We start from the raw sequence: 18,165 nt of genomic DNA, 5'->3' as shown, positions 1-18,165 counted from the left end.
ACCTGAAAAGATGTGAGGGGAGACGGTGTCAATATTCTTTAATAAATCAGGAAAAGACCAGTGTCTTCTGGGTGGGGCAGGAAGAGACATTCAGAGTATAGTCCCTCCTACCCTAGGCTGGCCAACCTGTCCAAATGGCCAACCACCATATTCATCCATCCCATTCTTTCATTATTTCATTCATTCACAGCATGTGCCAATCACTGTCCTAGGAAAGAGAGCAAACACAAGGGTTAAGCAGAGGGAAGACATTGTCCCTGAGATTTTCAGACCTCAGTTAAAAGAGCTGGAGGTGGAAATCTCCAAACCCAGGCTGTCCTTCTGGTCTTTGGAGAGCTCTGTCCCTCAACAAGTTTTGCCTAATGTGATGAAATCTGCTTTCCTCTGCTGTCCACCCATTTAGTCCTGTTCACTTACTTTGAAGTCAGGCCGACCAAGCTTCCCCTCTTCCACAGGACAGGCTTTCAGGTCATAGAGAGCAGCCCTTCTGCTCCACCTTTTCCACTTTCTCTGCCCTGGTCCAAGACGAACTTCTCCCCGATGAGCCTTCCCAGCTGGTGTGACATCCTCCTCCTTCCATGTGGGCCCCATTGTAAAGCCACACTTTGTGGGAGCACCCAAAAGATGACCACTCACTGGCAACCACACTGTCAGTAGGTGGAACTGTCACAAGGGTGGCCCTGAAGAATCCACACCTGCTGACTCAAGTCAGAGACCTCCCTAAATGGACATCCATTCACTGTGGCGTAAATAGAAATGAATGAAAAGGAGACATTATCCTTAGGCTTCTTTAGGAGATGCTAGAGAAAAGATCATTTAATCTGGGCCCTTGAAGAAGGAAGGTCTGGGATTCACGCACCCCTACTGGCAGCATTCACGAGACCCAGCAGCCCAGCATTTCTTTCCAGTACAGCTGTGGGCTCTGGTAAGGAAGGCAAGTGGCCTAAGAGGCTAAACCGTCAGTCAGTCCATGATACACATGTGTTGAGGCCCAGCCACTCTCTTGACACCCACCCTGTGCTTGGCTCAGGGCTGGGTCTGACGCTACAGCCTTGAATGGCACTGGTCCAGTGGGAGATGGACAACACTGGGTGGTGGGGTCAACCACAGAGCGGGACAGAGAATGCCAGGGTGTCCAGAAGAGCCAGGTATAAGTGCAGGCATCCCAGCCCCCCCCCCCCCAGAGCCCATCCCAACATCACTTGCTTCAGGGGATAATCCAAAGACAGGATCTCCCCAGATGACTATCAATCATAGTGGGTTTCTCTCAGCACCTGTGTGGGCAGTGATAAGAGACAGGAGCCTCAGGAGATGTTTTCAAGACCGACTCAGGACACTGTTTCCTAAGGTCCTCATCCTGGATGGGAACTGGGAAGCCTGGTCTGACGGGAGGCCCTGGTCAGAAAACCTGAGCCACTTCCTGAGAAAAACTTCAAGGCAGGCCAGTGACAGTATCTCCCTAGAAGCCCCAAGGGCAGGCATGACATTTGACCTAATCACCCACAGCCCCCTGAGGCCGAAGTCTCCTCACAGCATCTCCCTCCCATTGGATTTTGCCTGGGAGCAGAGGAGGGCCCTGTGTCACGGCAGCTCTGCCAGGGTCCCAGCAGCTCCCCAGTGAGACGTAGTTAGCCCGGCACAGGTCACAAAGCAGAGCCAGCCTGGCATGGCCCCATCCTCCCCTGTCCACTGAAGCACTGAAAACAGGGAGGCTCCTGAGTCAGGACTTTCCAGCCGCCCACTGGCAAGGAAAGAAGCACCTCTATTGAAAGTCCTATGGGGCTGAATCACGGCTCCTGCAACTCCCAGGAGCAGTGGCAGGCTCTGACCAAGCCTGAGTCACTTATCTGATGAATGCAGGGAGGCTCCAGCTTCCGGTGCTGGGGTGTGACAACTGTCTGACGGACGGAAAGCCAGTTCCTCCTTTGGGAAGGTCCCATAAGGCTCAGATGAAGAAATCTCACCTGAGCTCTCTGAGAAGTGAGCACCAAGCCAAGCCCCAGGAGGAAATAGAGTTGATGACAGATGCTGGGACAACTGAGCAACTTTGCCCGAGAGCAGTCCTCTCGCCATGTCAGTGTGGGGCTAGGACTGGCATTGCCAGGCCTTTGACAAGGGTAGTCCATCTCCTGGCTCCAGGAAGCTTGCCCTCTGCTTAGGGAGTCTTGTGATTGCAAAATTTGCTGCGTGTGTCAGGCAGGATCCAAATGGCATTCCTGGCCACCCAGCCACTCCACTCCGGGCCACCCGTGAGTGGAGGGTAAGGCCGAAAGCTCCCTATTTACACTCTTTCAAAGTCCCTCAAAGATGAAACTTCATCCATGTGGGGAGCCACAGGCACTGAGAATCGCATTTTTAACTGAGGGCGGCCTGGTCCTGGTGTCCTCAAAATACAGTGGACTCCAGAACTGACTAAATTCTTAAAGAAGTAGACAATGATTTCTCCAAAAACAGAGCCCCAGATCCACACTTATCTTCCCCCTTACCACCCCCGCCCCCGCTCCCCAACCCGCCCCCCCCATTAGTAATGCAGGACCTTTGTAGGGTCTCAATAAACTGGTAACAGTTTATATTTGTATCATGTTTGTTACAATCCGCCCTGCAGGGGGCTGCCCTCTACCATCCCACCTGCTGAGATCAAGCATAGAAATTTCCTGAGGCATAAGTTAACTAAACTTATAGTTGACTAAAGCGAATTTCAGGAGATGGACTAGAAGTACATACAACTTAATATACACCTGTCTAGATGGGGAGAAAAATGCTGAGAATAAGAACTTCCAGGTAAGCCCCTCCACAAACCCCTCTTCCCAGCTCTGGAAAGAGCCTCCTTGCTCAACCCCTCATACTTTGCACTCCATCTCCTTTTTGGCCTTGGCAGGACATGGTCCTTTCTTGTTGAGTCCCCAGTCCCATCATTTTTGGCTTCTAGCTTATCTGTTGCCCTAGGAGAGAGAATAATAATGCATTCAGATACATTCTATTCAAAGCCAGGCTCAGCCAGTGTCCCCTCACCTGAGTCCCCTCTGCCCAGCTGACGAGCCTCTCCATTATGCATCAGTCAACATATCTCCTTTCTTGGGATGCTCCCCACAAAATAGCATCTCAATGGCCCCACATTCCTTCTGCCCTGTTTCAGTCAGGATTCAGCCTGGAGAACAGAACCCACACGAGGAGTTGCAAACAAAGAGATCTGAGCATAAGGACTTGGTTGCACATATGTGAGAAGACTAAGAAGTAAAACAGTGTTGTTTGTTGATAAATTCCAGATAATAACAGCTGCAGGAAGAAACCAAGAGGGAACAAAAGAACCTAGGAGCTGAAAGGAGGGACCTTGTAGGACTGATGCCCAGACCACAAGAGGGACCCTTGGCCAAACTGATGCTCAGGTCTCTGAAAATAGAGTGTACGGTGGCAGGTACATGCGCCACAGAGGTGGAGAGGAAGAGCCAGCCCAGCAGGTGCTCAGAGGGCCCAAGAGATGCAATCCAGCGACCCATACCTTCACTAATTCAAAAGTCTGTGGGTATAGCTTGAATTTTTCATGCTCAGATGAAGATTGCAGAAATCCATGCGTTATGATGATGTGTGTCGTCTTTTGCCTCAGTGCTAGTCTCACTGGATCCTGACCTTGCCCTAGCTTCCCAGCTCTCAGAGAGTGCAGCCTTCCCAGATTCATAGCAGTCAGCATTCATTCTGAGTCCCCAGTTTAAATGTTAGTATGAATAAGTACCAGAGAAATTAGAGGAAGTGGAGGTGATGGTGATAAGAGGGAAGAATTGAACATTGGGGTGGATAATTGAGGAGCAGAGAGCCCACCAAAGAAATGGACCACAGCTTTGGTCTTAGGGTAGAAGGGGTACCATAGCTGTGTTTGAGAAGACCATCAATATTTATGCTGATTGTATTGTAAAAAGGAAAAAAACATGGTTCTGCTGTATAAACATCCCCTAGTTTGCCAGATTCTTTCTATTAATGTTTTGTTGTCATACAGAACAATTAAAGTTATACGCATCATTAAGTGTGGCGTGAATTGAATTAAAGTAAGTACTCATAAAGCCAAAGATCCTAGACATGGAAATAATTTTCAAGAGCTTGCTAAGTCCAGATTCTAATATTCAAGCTCTATAATATTACCGCCCATGCTTTCTTGGTAACATGCACTGCTAGTTCACTCCCCTCATCTGCCCATGATCTCAATGAATTGAGGGACCATCAGTGGGAACCAGGTGGAGTGAGAGAGTGTGATCATTCACCACTAGCATCTCCAGAATCTGTTCATGGACACACAATCTCTTTAATAACTTATTCCTGTAACCAAGCTGACAGTCACAACTAATAAAGTAGAAGGGGCTGTGAAGTAGGAGAGGTTATCTGGCCCCTACAGTTGACAAATACACGGAGTCAAATTTACAGTAGAACCAGGCTTAGAATCTGCAACTCCCAAGCCGCAATCCAGGGCTCCCTGTTACAGGGTTCACCAGCTCCCTTAGGCTCCTGAGGGGACCAAAGCCACTGTAGCTTAAGTCCTACCCAGGGCAAACTACAAGCAGGGCTGGAGGGCTGGCCTGGGCATGGCTGCTGGGAAAGAACTGGCACTAACTTGGTTCAAATATAGAGCAACATGATGTGTACCACAAACCACAGAGAAGGGCATGGGGCCCCTTGTACTCCAGAAGCTTGGGAAAATGTCAAGGAAATCCCCAGACAGCCTATGCAGTGCAGCCTTTAGCAGTGCATGCTGTTACGCAGTGCAAGGGTAAAGCAGCTGCAGCAAACCTCTGTCACCGGCCCCCCATCCTCAGGCATCGCCAGCCTATCATGTAAGACTCAGTTCCCATGGTCTGCACCATTGCGTCTTGCTGAAGCCAGTTTCTCCATGAAACCCCAGACTGCAGGATGTGAGTCAACATGTTATTTGACCTCCTCTCCCCCATGTGAAAATTAAGGACAAATCAACAAACTACTCACCAAAATGGCAGAAATAAATAGAAGCATTTAAAATCATTAAGACAAAAGAACCCAAACATACAGGACCACCATAAAGATAGATTGCCATAAATTTAAAACAGCTATTGACCAAACTGCACACTTATGTGAAATCAAAAACCAAACAAAAACTATTAAAGCTTTAATTGCTGAGCTCATGGTACAAAATTTAAGGAAGGGTTGTAGACTTAATGTCTAGAGTTTAAAATTCCTGGACAAAGAGCCAAAATGACAGACAACTTTTCAGCCTTCACACAATGATCCACTGCACTCAAAATGCGCATGCTGTGGAAAAGAAGATGCTAAACTGAAAGTCATCAAAATGTTAGATATTTGGACAAGACATGTCATGTAATAGAGTTAAAATATAAAGTAACCTGAAGAAAAAGAATTGCAATATGTCTAACAAGCTAATGATTACTAGCCAAAGTTTTAAGTAGTTTCTACTAATCAATAAAGCAAATGAAAATAATTCTATGGAAAAATGAGGAGTAAATGTAAAAACATTCTATCAAGAAGAAAAATACAAATATCCAGTAAATAGGAGTGATTACACTTAACTGTACTAGTAATTAGCAAAATGCAGATCAAAGCAATTGTGAGAATGGGTTTCTGGCCATCAGGAAGGCACACAGTAAAAAGATGATAGGCACATGGCTGGTGTGGCTCAGTGGGTTGAGAGCTGGCCTAAGAACCAAAGGAATGCAGGTTCAATTCCAAGTCAGGAATTGGGTTGTGACAACATGTTGTGACCCAACAACATGCCTGGGTTGTGAGCCAGGTCCCCAGTCAGGGGAGGGCGGGGGGCGAGGAGGCAACCACACATTGATTTTTCTCTCCCTCTGTTCCTCTCTAAATACATACATACATACATACATACATAAAATCTTTTTAAAAAACAGATGGTAGGCAATGTTGTGAGAAAACGGGCTCATGGTGGACATGTAAATCAGCACAGGCTTTTTAGAAAGCAATTTCGCAAGAGCTATGAAAAACCTAAATCTGTGACCCATCAATTCTACCTATGAGAATCTATCAGTTAAGTAACTTTCCATTTCAAAAGCTGGAAAAATCCAATTTAAAGTGTATAAAACAATAAAAATATTTTTTATACTATATCATATCATTGGAAGCCCAGAAGCATAGAGGATCAGGGTTGCTGATTTGATGATTCCATGATGTTAGCAGGGATCAGCATCCTTTTCATTCTCTAAACTGACATTCATAGCTCAAGACCAGGTTCCTTCAAGCCGGTAAGACAGCTGCCTGTGATGATGAGAACTGCACACCCATATACATCTTGCAAGAAAATGAATGTCTCTCCCCCATCAAAGACTCCCAAGTGTGTTCGGGCCAACTTGGGGGGCATGCTGTGTCAATCAAGCGCTAGCAAGAAACATGTGACATTTAAACTTAGCAATTTAAGGTAAATGTAATACAGGAGTTATTTATAAAAATGTGGGCAAAGTATAGAAAAATCTCAAGACACAGTGCGGAACCCCAGGGTTAGTGACAATAGGATACGCCCCTTAGCATCAGTAGGCATGAGGGGACAAGAAGAGGAAATGCTTACCAGGGCAGAGAGAGAGCTTTGTGGAAAGGACCACTAGAAAGAAAACAAGACCTTCAAGAAAAACAGTCATCCCGGGGCAACCCGATAGGGGAAGAACCAGGATAAAAACCCTAACCTTACTCTCCCCACTTTCCAATGTCCTTCCTGTGAATCTTGAAGGGATATTGGAAACATCCAGCAGAGCCTAGGCCTTTACCCCTCAGGTCCATGTTCTTCCTCCATGGGTAAGGAATCTATGTTCCCCACTCCAAGTGAAATATAAACGGACATAGTTTGTATATTCATTCACCTATTGATGGTTTTCAGGGTTGGGATTCCAGATCTGGACAATAATGAATAAAGTTACTATAAAGATTCATGTGCAAGTTTTTATGTGGAGTGCCATTGCTGGATCACGGAGTAAGACTATGTTTAGCTTTGTTTTAAAAAAATGTTGCCAGACCATGTCCAAAGTGGCTGTAACATGTTGCGATCCCACCAGCAATAGTTAAAGGTTCCTGTTGTTTCCGAAACTCAGCAGTGTTTGGTATTGTCAATATTCCAGATTTTGGCCATTCTAAAGGTAGAGGGCTATCTCCTTATTTTTTAATTTGCATTTTCTAATGACATGTGATGTGGAACATATTTCATATGCATATCTTCTTTGATAAAGTGTCTTGTTCAAATTTTTTGTCCATTTTGAATTCGGTTGTCTTCATATTATTAAGTTTTAAGAGATCTTTGTATACTTTAAGTTCCATCTATCTCGTTTCACTTTTCTTAATATGCCTACTAGAAAATTGAAAATTCCCCACATTTGCACGTCACATTATATTCACAAGGGACACTAGTCTAAGGATGAACTGCGGCGCCAGGAAGACCCAGGCCCAGCGTGTGCTGAAGGGGCCAGTGCTTACCCAGCCTGTGGGGAAAGGGCAGCGGCTGAGAGGGCAGAACACAACTTCTTGGTGGGACACTTTTAACACACTCCCTTTTGCAACCCAAAAAACCAAAACATTAAATTTCCAGCTTTTTAAAGTTCATTACCAAGTAATATGTGCAGCTGGCGTGTTCATCTGGTGGCTTGACTTTCCTCCCCCACCCCAGATCCAACACTGCGCGGCTCAGGCCTCTGTGTGCCGCCTGGGCTCCGCTGCTGTTAGTTGATGATTCACATGCCTCCAGCCCTCACTGATTCAGGCCATCCTGCCCACTTCATTCAGACAGAGTTTTCCAGAATACATATCTGCTCTTGCCACTGTCTTCTAAAACCTTTAATGTTGCTGAGACAATAAAATTCAAGATCTTGGCATGTGTCCCGACTAGGGACAGAGGCGCACTCGCAGGCGGCACATGGGGAGATGTAAGCGAGGGAGCGCTCACAAAAGGGCGGGCAGGTCCAGAGGAAGCACAGGAGATGGAGAAGCACCAGGGCCGCAGCAGCTGGAGTTCATCGCCTCCTCCGAGGAGAACGGGTGGGGACAGTGGCAACTAGTGTAGGAGAGGGCGGGAGCTGGGGAGGGGGTCACTCTGACTCAATCTCCCCCTCTCTCTGGTTTCCCATGGCCTGAGCACAACCAGGAGACAGGACAAGAGACCTTGGAAGCTGCCCACGGGGTCAGTCTCACAGGTGTAGAGCAGGAGGATACAGGATTACCCCACATCACCCACCTGCCCTGCTCCAGGATGTTCACCTTTCTCTGGCCAAGAAACCCCTCTAAAACGCACTCTCCTTCACACCACGTCCCTGAGTACAGCCCTCCGTGCAAGCTCTCTAGTCAGACCCCGATACCTGGTAGGGGCTGATGCTGTGCATCTCCTTGCTCACCTTAGGTTCACGAATGCAAACATTTGGCTCATCACAAACCCCTTAAAGAGCCATCTTCACCTCTGCTCCTATTGGGTCCTGCTGCAGAGAGGGCCCAGCTGCCAGCGCATCCAGAGACCCTGAATCACTTTACTACCTGCCCCTTGGTCAACTGCATGGCTGTCAGCTGTGTTTTCCTTGGCCAGCAGAGGGTGCGATGACACCGAGAGACAGCGAGTGATAGCAAGTGACAGAGGGGCCTCCGGAGCTCACATCTGGGCCGAGCTGCTGGAGCTAAGCTGTCAGTTCCCACAGGTAGGACCTCTTTTATAACCATGGAATTGTGCTTTTCAAACTGTTTGTTTTTGTTTTTTTTACTACAATCCACTCTTTGAAATGCATTTTACCTTGCAGTCCAGTTCACGTGTACCTGTCTAATTATTATAGACTTCTAATATTAACCTACTAAAATCTAATTGCTGAAGGCATTTCACAGTGAAGTAAATTTGAAACATAAATAATTTAACAAAATTAAATTTTGTTGATCAATTAAAGTATACTTTTGGTCTTTGTACCTTCAGCAAATTAGCTTTTTAAATAGTTTGGCCCTGGCTGGTGTGGCTCAGGAGGTTGGAGCATTGTGCAATAGCCAGAGTTGTGGGTTTGATTCTCAGTCAGGGCACATGCCTAGGTTGCTCGTTCAATCTCCACTCCAAGTGTATGTAATCCCCGGTCCAGGCACATAAGGGAGGCAACTAACTGATCAATGCTTTATTCTTGCATCGATGTTTCTCTCTCCCTTCCTCTCTCCCTCCCTCCCTCTTTAAAAGCATTGAAAAAAAATGTCTTCGGGTGAGGATAAAAAAAATTTTTTTAAGTAGTTTGTTTTTATATCACTGACATATTTATTTTTTAACATATTCAGATTTTTAGTTATTGACTACATGGAGGTGTTTAGTAGTGAATACATGAAATGTGTATCAGTACATATTTTTTACCATATGCTTAATTTTTTTGGATTTTTCAGTGCAACTTTGAAATGTCCTGTCAAATGCAGATAACAAAAATTATGATTTGATTGTGTAAAGTAATAAAGGCCTATGATCTCCTTAAAATGAAACATTTAATTTTCATGTATTATTTATTTTCTGGGCAGCAGAATACATAACATTTTAATTAACACTAGAAAGTTATCAGGTTTACAAGTTATACACAGTTTTGGGGGGGAAATATTTTGTCATCAACTTTGTTAACATGTTAAAAGATAGACTGTGGCATACAAAAATTTTTGAGTTTATTTGAGCAGAACACCATTTGAATTGAGCAGCCTCCCATCTAGCACAAAGAAAGGAGCTCCAAGGGGCAGGACAAAATGAAAGATTTTCATAGGCAGAAGGGAGTGGGGACAAGAAAGTTATCCTGGGCAGAAAAGCAGGTCGGTTATGGCCAGGTCACTTTCCTTCAGGGGACGGCAGGGGCAGGTTACCTACCTAGAACTGATCAGAGGATTCCTGATGAGAAGGTTTGAGATTCCATTTGGTGACAGTGGATGTGAGGTGGGGGTTTAGCCTAATCAACTACATTCTGGGCCTGTTGTGTTGTGTGTTTTTTTTTAACAAACATAACGATAATTATCTCATATGTAGATTCATGCTCCAAATAATTCTTCTCCTTAGTTTAAATGTCTTGTTTGCATACAAAAGTTATCATAGGACACAAGAGTAGGAAACAAATTGCAGGGATGCCTTGTGAGATGAATGGAACTTCCTTAGGTATCTACAAATGCAAAACAAGAAACACTGCATTTTATGAGTCTGGATGCAACAGTGTCAGATGGAGCTGCTCAGGAGCTATTCACAAAGTGATGCAATTCACTGTGAAAAGGCAAAATGCTTTAAAAGACAAATTACTGGGGACGAAACATTCAATGAGTAAGGAAAACTTCCTATGCGCTAATCTCACTGGGGCTCATTTCAACATCCTAGACTGGCTCAAATGAAAATTCAATGTATTCCTTTTGGCCAGCCTTGTTTGTCATTCCAACAGGTTCAGCCAAATTGTTGGAGGTGCAAATATACCACCCAGAGTGGGCAGCCGACTCTAGTGTGTTCCGGGAGTACACCTCTGCCCTATAGAAGGTGAAGGGCTTCGATTCTTCTTTGTTCCAGGTACTAAGCTTGCCAAGATTCTGTTCCTGTGAGGTAAAAGGGATCGATTAGCCAGCATAGCCTCTGAAGGGGAGAAAATGCAGCCTGTGCACTCTTGGAGCCCAGAGGTAAGTAGGAGAGCAAGTTCTTCTGCCTACAGCTTCCTGGAGGTGGTGCACCTGTTGTATGGGCCAAGGTGAGAATTTGTGGAGAGCGGGAGGTATGGCGAGTCTTGGCCTTTCCTTTAGGGATGGCTTAGGGGACAGGAATTGGATGGGAATGCTCACCTTCAGCTGGAGGGTTGGCTGGCTTCTTTCCATGTCCATCTCGCAGCAGAGACAGAGCTCTCCTTCGGAGACCGCCATGAAAATTGGACTTCCCTCGTGCTCCCAGTCTGAGCTGAAGCGACAGGGTAAGACAAAGATGGTCTCTGGGAAAAAGACAGTCACAAAAGAGGGATTGGGTCTCAGAGCAGGGAAGAGGCCTTCTGTCTGCTGGGGCTTCAGGCTCCTTCACTCTGGTCCCAGCCTCCTCCTCCCCCACAGTCCAGAAAGACTTCCCTCAGATCTGCTCACCAGCAAAGACACTCATTCCATTCCTAGGGGTTTCTGGACTCCTCAGCCCCACTGCTCAGCCCCTGCTGGAGCTGGAGGTGTCCTATAGCCTGAGCTGAGCCCTAGTGGGAAGGCCTTCCCCTGGCTGTGGGGGGACAGAAAACGGCCAAGAGAGAGTCACCTGGGTGTATGTTGAATTTATCTGGAACTGCTTGGAGGGTCCCAGAGCACAGCACCAATACTTTGTGGTCCCAGTCGCGAATGATGAATTTCTCTGGGACTTGGGTCACCACTTTTAGACCTAGATCGATATAAGCAAATGTCAGCACTTCACACTGAAAATGGAAAACCTAGTCCTTCCGAGCCCACAGGGAGGGTCCCCACCCAGCCTGCCTCCTGCCTAAAGGCTTGAACTTTGGCCCACTGAACACTTCTCCCACCCCAGGCTTCCTGCCTTGCTCCAAACCAGCAATGCAGCACAAATGTGAGCACATGGGTTCCCAAGTTTGATACATGGGTTCAAATCCAAACTCTATGACTTACTGCTTTAGGACATAAGAGAAGTCACTAAATCTCTCCATACCTCAATGTCCTCATGTATAAAGTGGGGTGATAATGACTCCTACCTTGCAGGGGCATTGGGATGATTAAAATACTTACTCAAATGAATGGCTCTTAGCAAAGTGTCTGAGTATGGAAAGAACTCCATACATGCTAATCATTCTTCTTCATAACCCTATTTCCTGCACCCCCTCCCAGGGGCACCGTGCTCCTAGCAATCAACGCATGGGGTGAAACCGATCCTTGCACTGGCTGGGCCAAGGGAGGAACAGTGGGGCATGGGGTGAGGTGGAGGCACGAAACACCCAGGCTGCCAGCATCGTGAAGACCAGCTGGTGCTCCAGGCCCATCAGAAAGCTACAGGGCTCGTGCCCGGCCCTGAGGAACCTCTCTGAAATCACAGGACCAGCCACAGCGGTGGCCAGGGCGTTTCCCCAGGGCAGGCTCCTGGGAGAACATTCAGGCCAGCCCTGCCCACAGGTGGGGTCTCGCACAGAAACCCTCCCTACCGGGCCTCTGAATGGGTGGGGGGTCCGGCCCCCTATTGATGGAGGCAGGAGCCCACGAGTGGGCCAATGACATTCATGGATGGTGTTTATAAAATGTGAAATATGATAATACAGTAACCACCGCACCAAGCGATGCTATCATGTAATCTGTGATGGGTAATTACAACGTAGAGAGGAAATCTAAGACCTCGTTCTTGTCCCATGCAATAAGCACATGTCTCTGGATAGTCTTCTCCTGCCCTGGGAATGGGAACTCTCCCTGAAACACTGACTCTTTGTCTCCTCCTCCAGGAAGCCCTCCTCAGCCCCCTCTGTGTGGAAGGGCTCCCTGCCTGGGCTGCCACAGTACTCTGCACACACACCTGCAGCACAGGTGTTGGCGTCCCCGTCTCGGCTCCCTATGGCACTGGAAGCTTCTGAGTGCAGGTCCCCTGTGTGACTTGGTAAATCCTCCTCAATCCCAGCCCAGTGCCCCAAGCATCATGGACACTCAGCATTTATGGCAGGGATGAGTAGCCCAGGTGAGATTCTAAGTAACTCTGCAATGACACGGGGTCAGGTGAGATTGGTGGGTCATAGCCCTGGGTAACACTAAAATCTCCTCAGGAACCTCTCGGGGCCCACCCCAGACACTTTGAGTTCATGGGACTGACTGATGCAGATTGATTGAGAATCATGAAACCAAATTAACTCTAAACCTTCCAACTTCTCAAACATTAACTACACACGCAACTCCGCCTTTCTGTCAGCCCCAGTGCTGGCAGTGCTGCTGCTCTGAGGGCCACCCTCTGAGTGGCCCGGCCTGAGGCTGTGGTTTTCCTGCTTGGCTGCACATTGGACCACCTGGTGGGTGACACTCTAAGACTATGGATGCCTGGGCCTCTTACCCCCAAGATTCTGATTCAACTGGTCCAGGGTGAGACCCAGACATGCTATATAAGTTGCATTTCTAGCACTACCATTGTGCTTTTTAACTCTTAAATATTTATTAAATCATATACTATGTTCATGGATTGGAAAAATTAGCATCATTCAAATGTCCATACTAGCCAAAGCAATCTATAGATTTAATGCAATTTCTATTAAAATAACAATGGCATATTTTACAGATCTAGAACAAATATTCCAAAAATGTATATGGAATCAAAGAAGACTCTGAATAGCTTCAGCAGTCTTAAGAAAGAAGAACAAAGTTGGAGAGATCACAAAACTGAATTTCAAACTATACTACAAAGCCATTGTAATAAAAAACAGCTTGGTACTGGCACAAGAACAGGCATACAGATCAATGGAACAGAGCAGAGAGCCCAGAAATCAACTGATGGCTTTATGATCAATTAATATTTAACAAAGGAGGTAAGAACATATGACAGGGTAAAAACAGTCCCTTCAATAAATGGTGTTGGGAATATTGGACTGGCATATGCAAAAAAGTGAAAATAGACCACCAACTTACACCATACACAAGAATAAACTCAGAATGAATAAAAGACTCAAATGTAAGGCACAAAACCATAAAAATCCTAGAAGAAAACATAGGCAGTAAAATCTCAGGCATAGTAATATTTTTGCCAATATATCTCCTGGGGCGAGGGAAACAAACAAAAAAGTAAACAAATGGAACTACATCAAACTATATTTAAAAAGCTTCTGCACAGCAAAAGAACCCATCCACAAAATGAAAAGAGAACCCACTGTACGGGAGAGCATATTCACCAATGACACACCTGCTAACTTGTTAATTTCCCAAATATATAAAGAACTTACACAACTCAAGGCCAAGAAGACAAAAAATCCAATTTAAAAATAAGCAAAGGACCTGAATAGACACTCCTCCAAAGAGGACATACAAATAGCCAATGGACATGTGAGAAAATGCCCAACATCACTAAACATCAGAGAAATGCAAGTTAAAACCACAATGAGATATCACCTAACACCTGTCAGAATGCCCATCATCAATAAATTAACAAACAACAAGTGCTGGCCAGAATGTGAAGAAAAAGGAACCTTCGTGCATTGTTGGTAGGAATGCAGACTGGTGCAGCCACTATGAAAAACAGTATGGAATTTCCTCAAGATACTAAAAATGGGACTGCTGTTTGGCACAGTGATCCCACTTCTGGGAATATATCCTAAGGATCCTGAAACAACAATCAGAAAGAATATATGCATCCTATGTTCATAGCAGCCAAGATCTGGAAACAACCCAAGTGTCCATTAGTAGATTAGGGGATAAAAAGGCAGTGGTACATTTACTCAATGGAACACTACACAGCTATAAAAAAAAAAAAAAAAAAAAGAAGGAAATCTTATCCTTTGGAACAGCATGGGTGATCCCAGATAAAATTATGTTAAGTGAAATAAGCCAGTCAGAGAAAGACAAATACCATATGATTTTACTAATATGTGGAATCTAATGAACAAAATATACTGACAAACAAAATAAAACCAGAGGCATGGACCCATAGAACAGACTGACAGACGTCAGAGGGGAGAGGGTGGGGGCAATTGGAAGAAATTAGCCAGAGAACATATACGCATATACACATAGCCCATGGACACACACAACAATGTGGTAAAGGAGGCGGGGGGGACTGGGGAATAAAGACAGGAAAATTGGGGGACACCTATAACGGTGTTAACAATAAAATTATATACATATGTGATGAAGGATCCTCAAAAATTGAATTTATTTATAAAAAATGTGTATTTGTTCTTACATGTTTAAACTTCAGTCACCTTCAAAGTGCTCTCCATTTGCTACAATACACCTATCGAGATGTTTTCCCACCGCTCAGAACAGTTTTTGAACCCGTCAATTTTGATGTCTTTTAGTGCTTCTGCAGTTTATTTCATCTCTTCCACATCGGCAAAATGTTTCCCTTTGAGGAATTTTTTCATCCAGCAAAACAATAAAAAGTCACTTGGGGCAAGATCAGTTAACAGGGAGGATGGGTCAGGGGAGTCATGCCAGTTTTGGTCAAAAACTGATGAACACTCAGCACAGTGTGGGCAGGTGGACTCATACATCACCCATCATGAAATGGGCAAACACATTGAAAACAGACTTCAAAAAATTCACTGAAGTCAAACGCAGCCTCTCACAACACCCCCAGCTGGTACACTGATACAGATGGGTTCCAAGAACACTCACCTAGTGGAGGAAGGCTGTACTACAAAGAGCCCACCCTCCAGAATAATTCCAGGTTTCTTGGGGGCCCCCTTTCATATTTCCTAAATCTGTTCTTTTATTCCTGTTTCCTTCCTAACGCACCCTGACTTGGGGCCCCACCATCTCACACTCAGGCTTGTTCATGTCGTCTCTTGCATTACTCCTGATCCCAAATCTGTTCTTCAAATGTCCTGCTCAAGGGCCTCAGTGGACCTGTCAACGGTTTTATGGGGCTGGTAGTCTTTTCTGTAGGGCGAATTCCTGTATATCACAACAACCTTGGAGCCTGCACAAAAGACCTCTGAGCCCCACACCCCGAGTTTCTAACACAAAAGTCTATGGTGGAGCAAAGAATTTCCATTTCCAACAAATTCCCATGAGCTGATGCTACTTCTGGTCCAAGGCCCAAACAGTGAGCACCCTGCTCCCTGGTTGGGGTGGGCTACAGCCCTGATGAGAAGTCAAACTAGGCCCAACAGACAGGCCTGTTTGGGGTCCCACCAGATGGGGCCCACGGCAGATCCGGGGCAGACACCTCCCACCCACGACCAGACCAGAAACAGCTGAGCCACCTGAGGCAGCAGCGGCGGTGGCTCCCAGGCACGTGGGAACCGGGCCAGCACTGTGTGCACCTCCTCTCGCTGGGGGCTCACTGCCCTCTTCCTCTGGGGGAAATCGAGGCTCAGTGTTCACACATGGCCTACAGTGGAGCTGGGACTCAGGCCAAGGTCTCCTGCCCTGTGCAGAGGGTGGTGATGGAGCCTTACACCTGACTTGGGCTGACAAATGTTGTAGTTTCGTAAATCTCAGCATGTCACCAACTACCTGCACACCTGGGGCAGGCAGCCCCCTTCTCTTCCTTGGTTTCTGCACCGTGAAAGTGGCAATGTTAACCTTTCCTCCTGGGGTTATTGTGAGCTTCACATGCAGCCTGTGGGAAGGGTTCTAGCTCAGTGCGCACAGGGCATTCAGCGGTATGGATCCCTGCGTGGCCCTCCTGCCAAGTTCCTGATTTCCATAGGCACTAGGAGGAGGTCATGGCAGCCAGCAATGGTCCTAAGAAAAACCTGGATGGTTTCCAGGCTCAAACCATTTCTTCTCCTGAGCCACCCAGCAGGTATACGTGACCTTCTCTCTGTGGGCCCCTCTTTCTTATTGACCCTTCCAAGATTTGAAAGAAGAAGCCTCAGCCCCAAGCCGGCACCCTTAGGTGTCCCTCATCTCTGGTTCTCCCACTCCCCTGAGAGAGCCCAGTGGCACCATCCCCACCCCACCCTCACCAGGCCACCCAGGGGCCTTACCTGCATGTGCAGAGCCCAGGGAGGTGAGGCTCGGGTCTGGCTCCAGGGGGCCTCTGGCTGGATCTGGAATCAGAGACAGTGAGGTTGGCCCACACACTGGGAATTTTCAGGGGATTAGGAGCCCCAGGAGGCCATGTATTGCCTTACTTGTTTTTTGTGTGTTTTCAGAAACACTAAGAACAGAGACAGTAATGACATTAAAAACAGCTTTTCTGGTCAAAAATGGTGGGAATGGAGACGATATGGAGCTGAGTGCAGAATTTCCTTCAAACATCTGCATTAACTCAGGGGCAGAGCAAGCATTGCCCACAACTGTGAGATTAACCAGGGGTCCTGCCTGATAAGACATTAAGTCTTATAAGAGAAATGCTGGGATGAAATCAGACACCAGACTTTTTCTCTAAAAGCACACAGAGCTTGTGGAAAAGGAAACCCCCACCTGTGCTCTGCTTGAAGGCCCTACCAGCCGGGGCTCTGGGAAACTGCAGCATGTGTGCCTGAGACAGCGTGTGCATGTGGTAGCCGCCTCGTAACTCCTGTTCTAGGAGCAGGGCTGGCTGGGTCCAGGCCTCTCTGTTGTTACTGTTACTGGATCCACGGTTATCAAACCAATGTCCTGATTTTTAGTTTCATACTGTGATGGCCACATGCAAGTTGAAAGCTCAGGGATGTGGCCTCTGGCATGTTACAGGCTTCTCCCTTCACACCCGTGCATTGGACAGTCATGGAGGTCAAAATTTTGCTTTTAATGTCTCCCTTGAGCTGACACCCAAGTACCTTCCTCCAGGGGGCACTCAGAAGCACTGGGTCACTGCCCAGCCCAGAATCAGAGACACTGCCCCCCACTGCAAGCCCCTCCTCTGCTGAGCAGTCAGTGGGGACAGAGGTGCATTTGCAGGATTCAAAACCATCCCGTTGGTGAGTCAGGACTTCAAACCCTGCGTCTCTGATAACATTGACCCATTTACCTACCACCTCCTGCCCCTGGGCTCCTGTCACTAATCTTCATTTTCTCGAGAATTTCTGTTGTGTAATTCACCTACCCAGGAAATTCTCAAAGCTCACTCTCCATATAGGTGCCCAAGGAGGCCAGGGTCTGTGCACGGCTCCTCACGGGATCCTGCTTCAGGAGTTACAGGTGCATTTTCACAAGAACCTCACCTTCTGAGCTGCACTGGGGTTCAGCTCTTTCCAGGTCTCCAGAGTCCATCTTCACACCTGTGTTCTCCTCCAGGAAGGACATTTTTGTGGGATGGAATAACTCAACAGGAGCCTGGGATGAAGGGCAGGGGCAGAGGGGACAGGAAGGACACTGGGTACAGCACCTCTGAGATACAATGATACAGATACAATGTAGGATACTATGTCACACTGCCTTGCAGAGATGACTTCTCTCTCAGTTCCGTGCCTGTCTGGAGCCCTGGACAGGGTCTCTACAAATCTCTTTCCTTGGGCTGACAGATGTTGTAGTTTCGTTAATCTCAGCATGTCACTAACTACCTGTGCACCTGGGGCAGGCAGCCTCCCTCTCTTCCTCGGTTTCTGCACCCTGAAAGTGGCAATGTTAACCTTT

General features: G+C 46.7%; 1 protein-coding gene across 1 annotated transcript; it reads right to left on the bottom strand.

Moving 5' to 3' along the window:
• Positions 1 to 10,326: 10,326 nt before the first annotated feature.
• Positions 10,327 to 17,835, bottom strand: IL37 (interleukin 37). The gene is made up of 5 exons (XM_054575577.1): positions 17,754 to 17,835; positions 16,593 to 16,655; positions 11,228 to 11,347; positions 10,780 to 10,922; positions 10,327 to 10,539 (listed from the first exon to the last, which is right to left on the bottom strand). Exons 1-5 carry the CDS (start codon positions 17,833 to 17,835, stop codon positions 10,327 to 10,329), a joined length of 621 nt encoding a protein of 206 aa, XP_054431552.1.
• Positions 17,836 to 18,165: the final 330 nt, after the last annotated feature.

The sequence above is a fragment of the Pteronotus mesoamericanus genome, unplaced genomic scaffold (genome assembly GCF_021234165.1).
Source record: "Pteronotus mesoamericanus isolate MK-2021 breed Mesoamerican mustached bat unplaced genomic scaffold, CSHL_Meso_final contig_311, whole genome shotgun sequence".
NCBI classification, from domain to species: domain Eukaryota; kingdom Metazoa; phylum Chordata; class Mammalia; order Chiroptera; family Mormoopidae; genus Pteronotus; species Pteronotus mesoamericanus.
The sequence above is the reverse complement of the archived record's forward strand: the minus strand, read 5'-3'. Positions and strand labels throughout refer to the sequence as shown.

Excerpts from the sequence above, each read along its gene's own strand:
- IL37 (XM_054575577.1), bottom strand. The coding sequence starts at position 17,835 with ATGTCCTTCCTGGAGGAGAACACAGGTGTGAAGATGGACTCTGGAGAC. Across the intron at positions 10,923-11,227 it reads TAAATTCAACATACACCCAG|AGACCATCTTTGTCTTACCC; the intron begins GTGACTCTCTCT and ends TCTTTTTCCCAG. Across the intron at positions 10,540-10,779 it reads AGCCAACCCTCCAGCTGAAG|GAACAGAATCTTGGCAAGCT; the intron begins GTGAGCATTCCC and ends TTTACCTCACAG.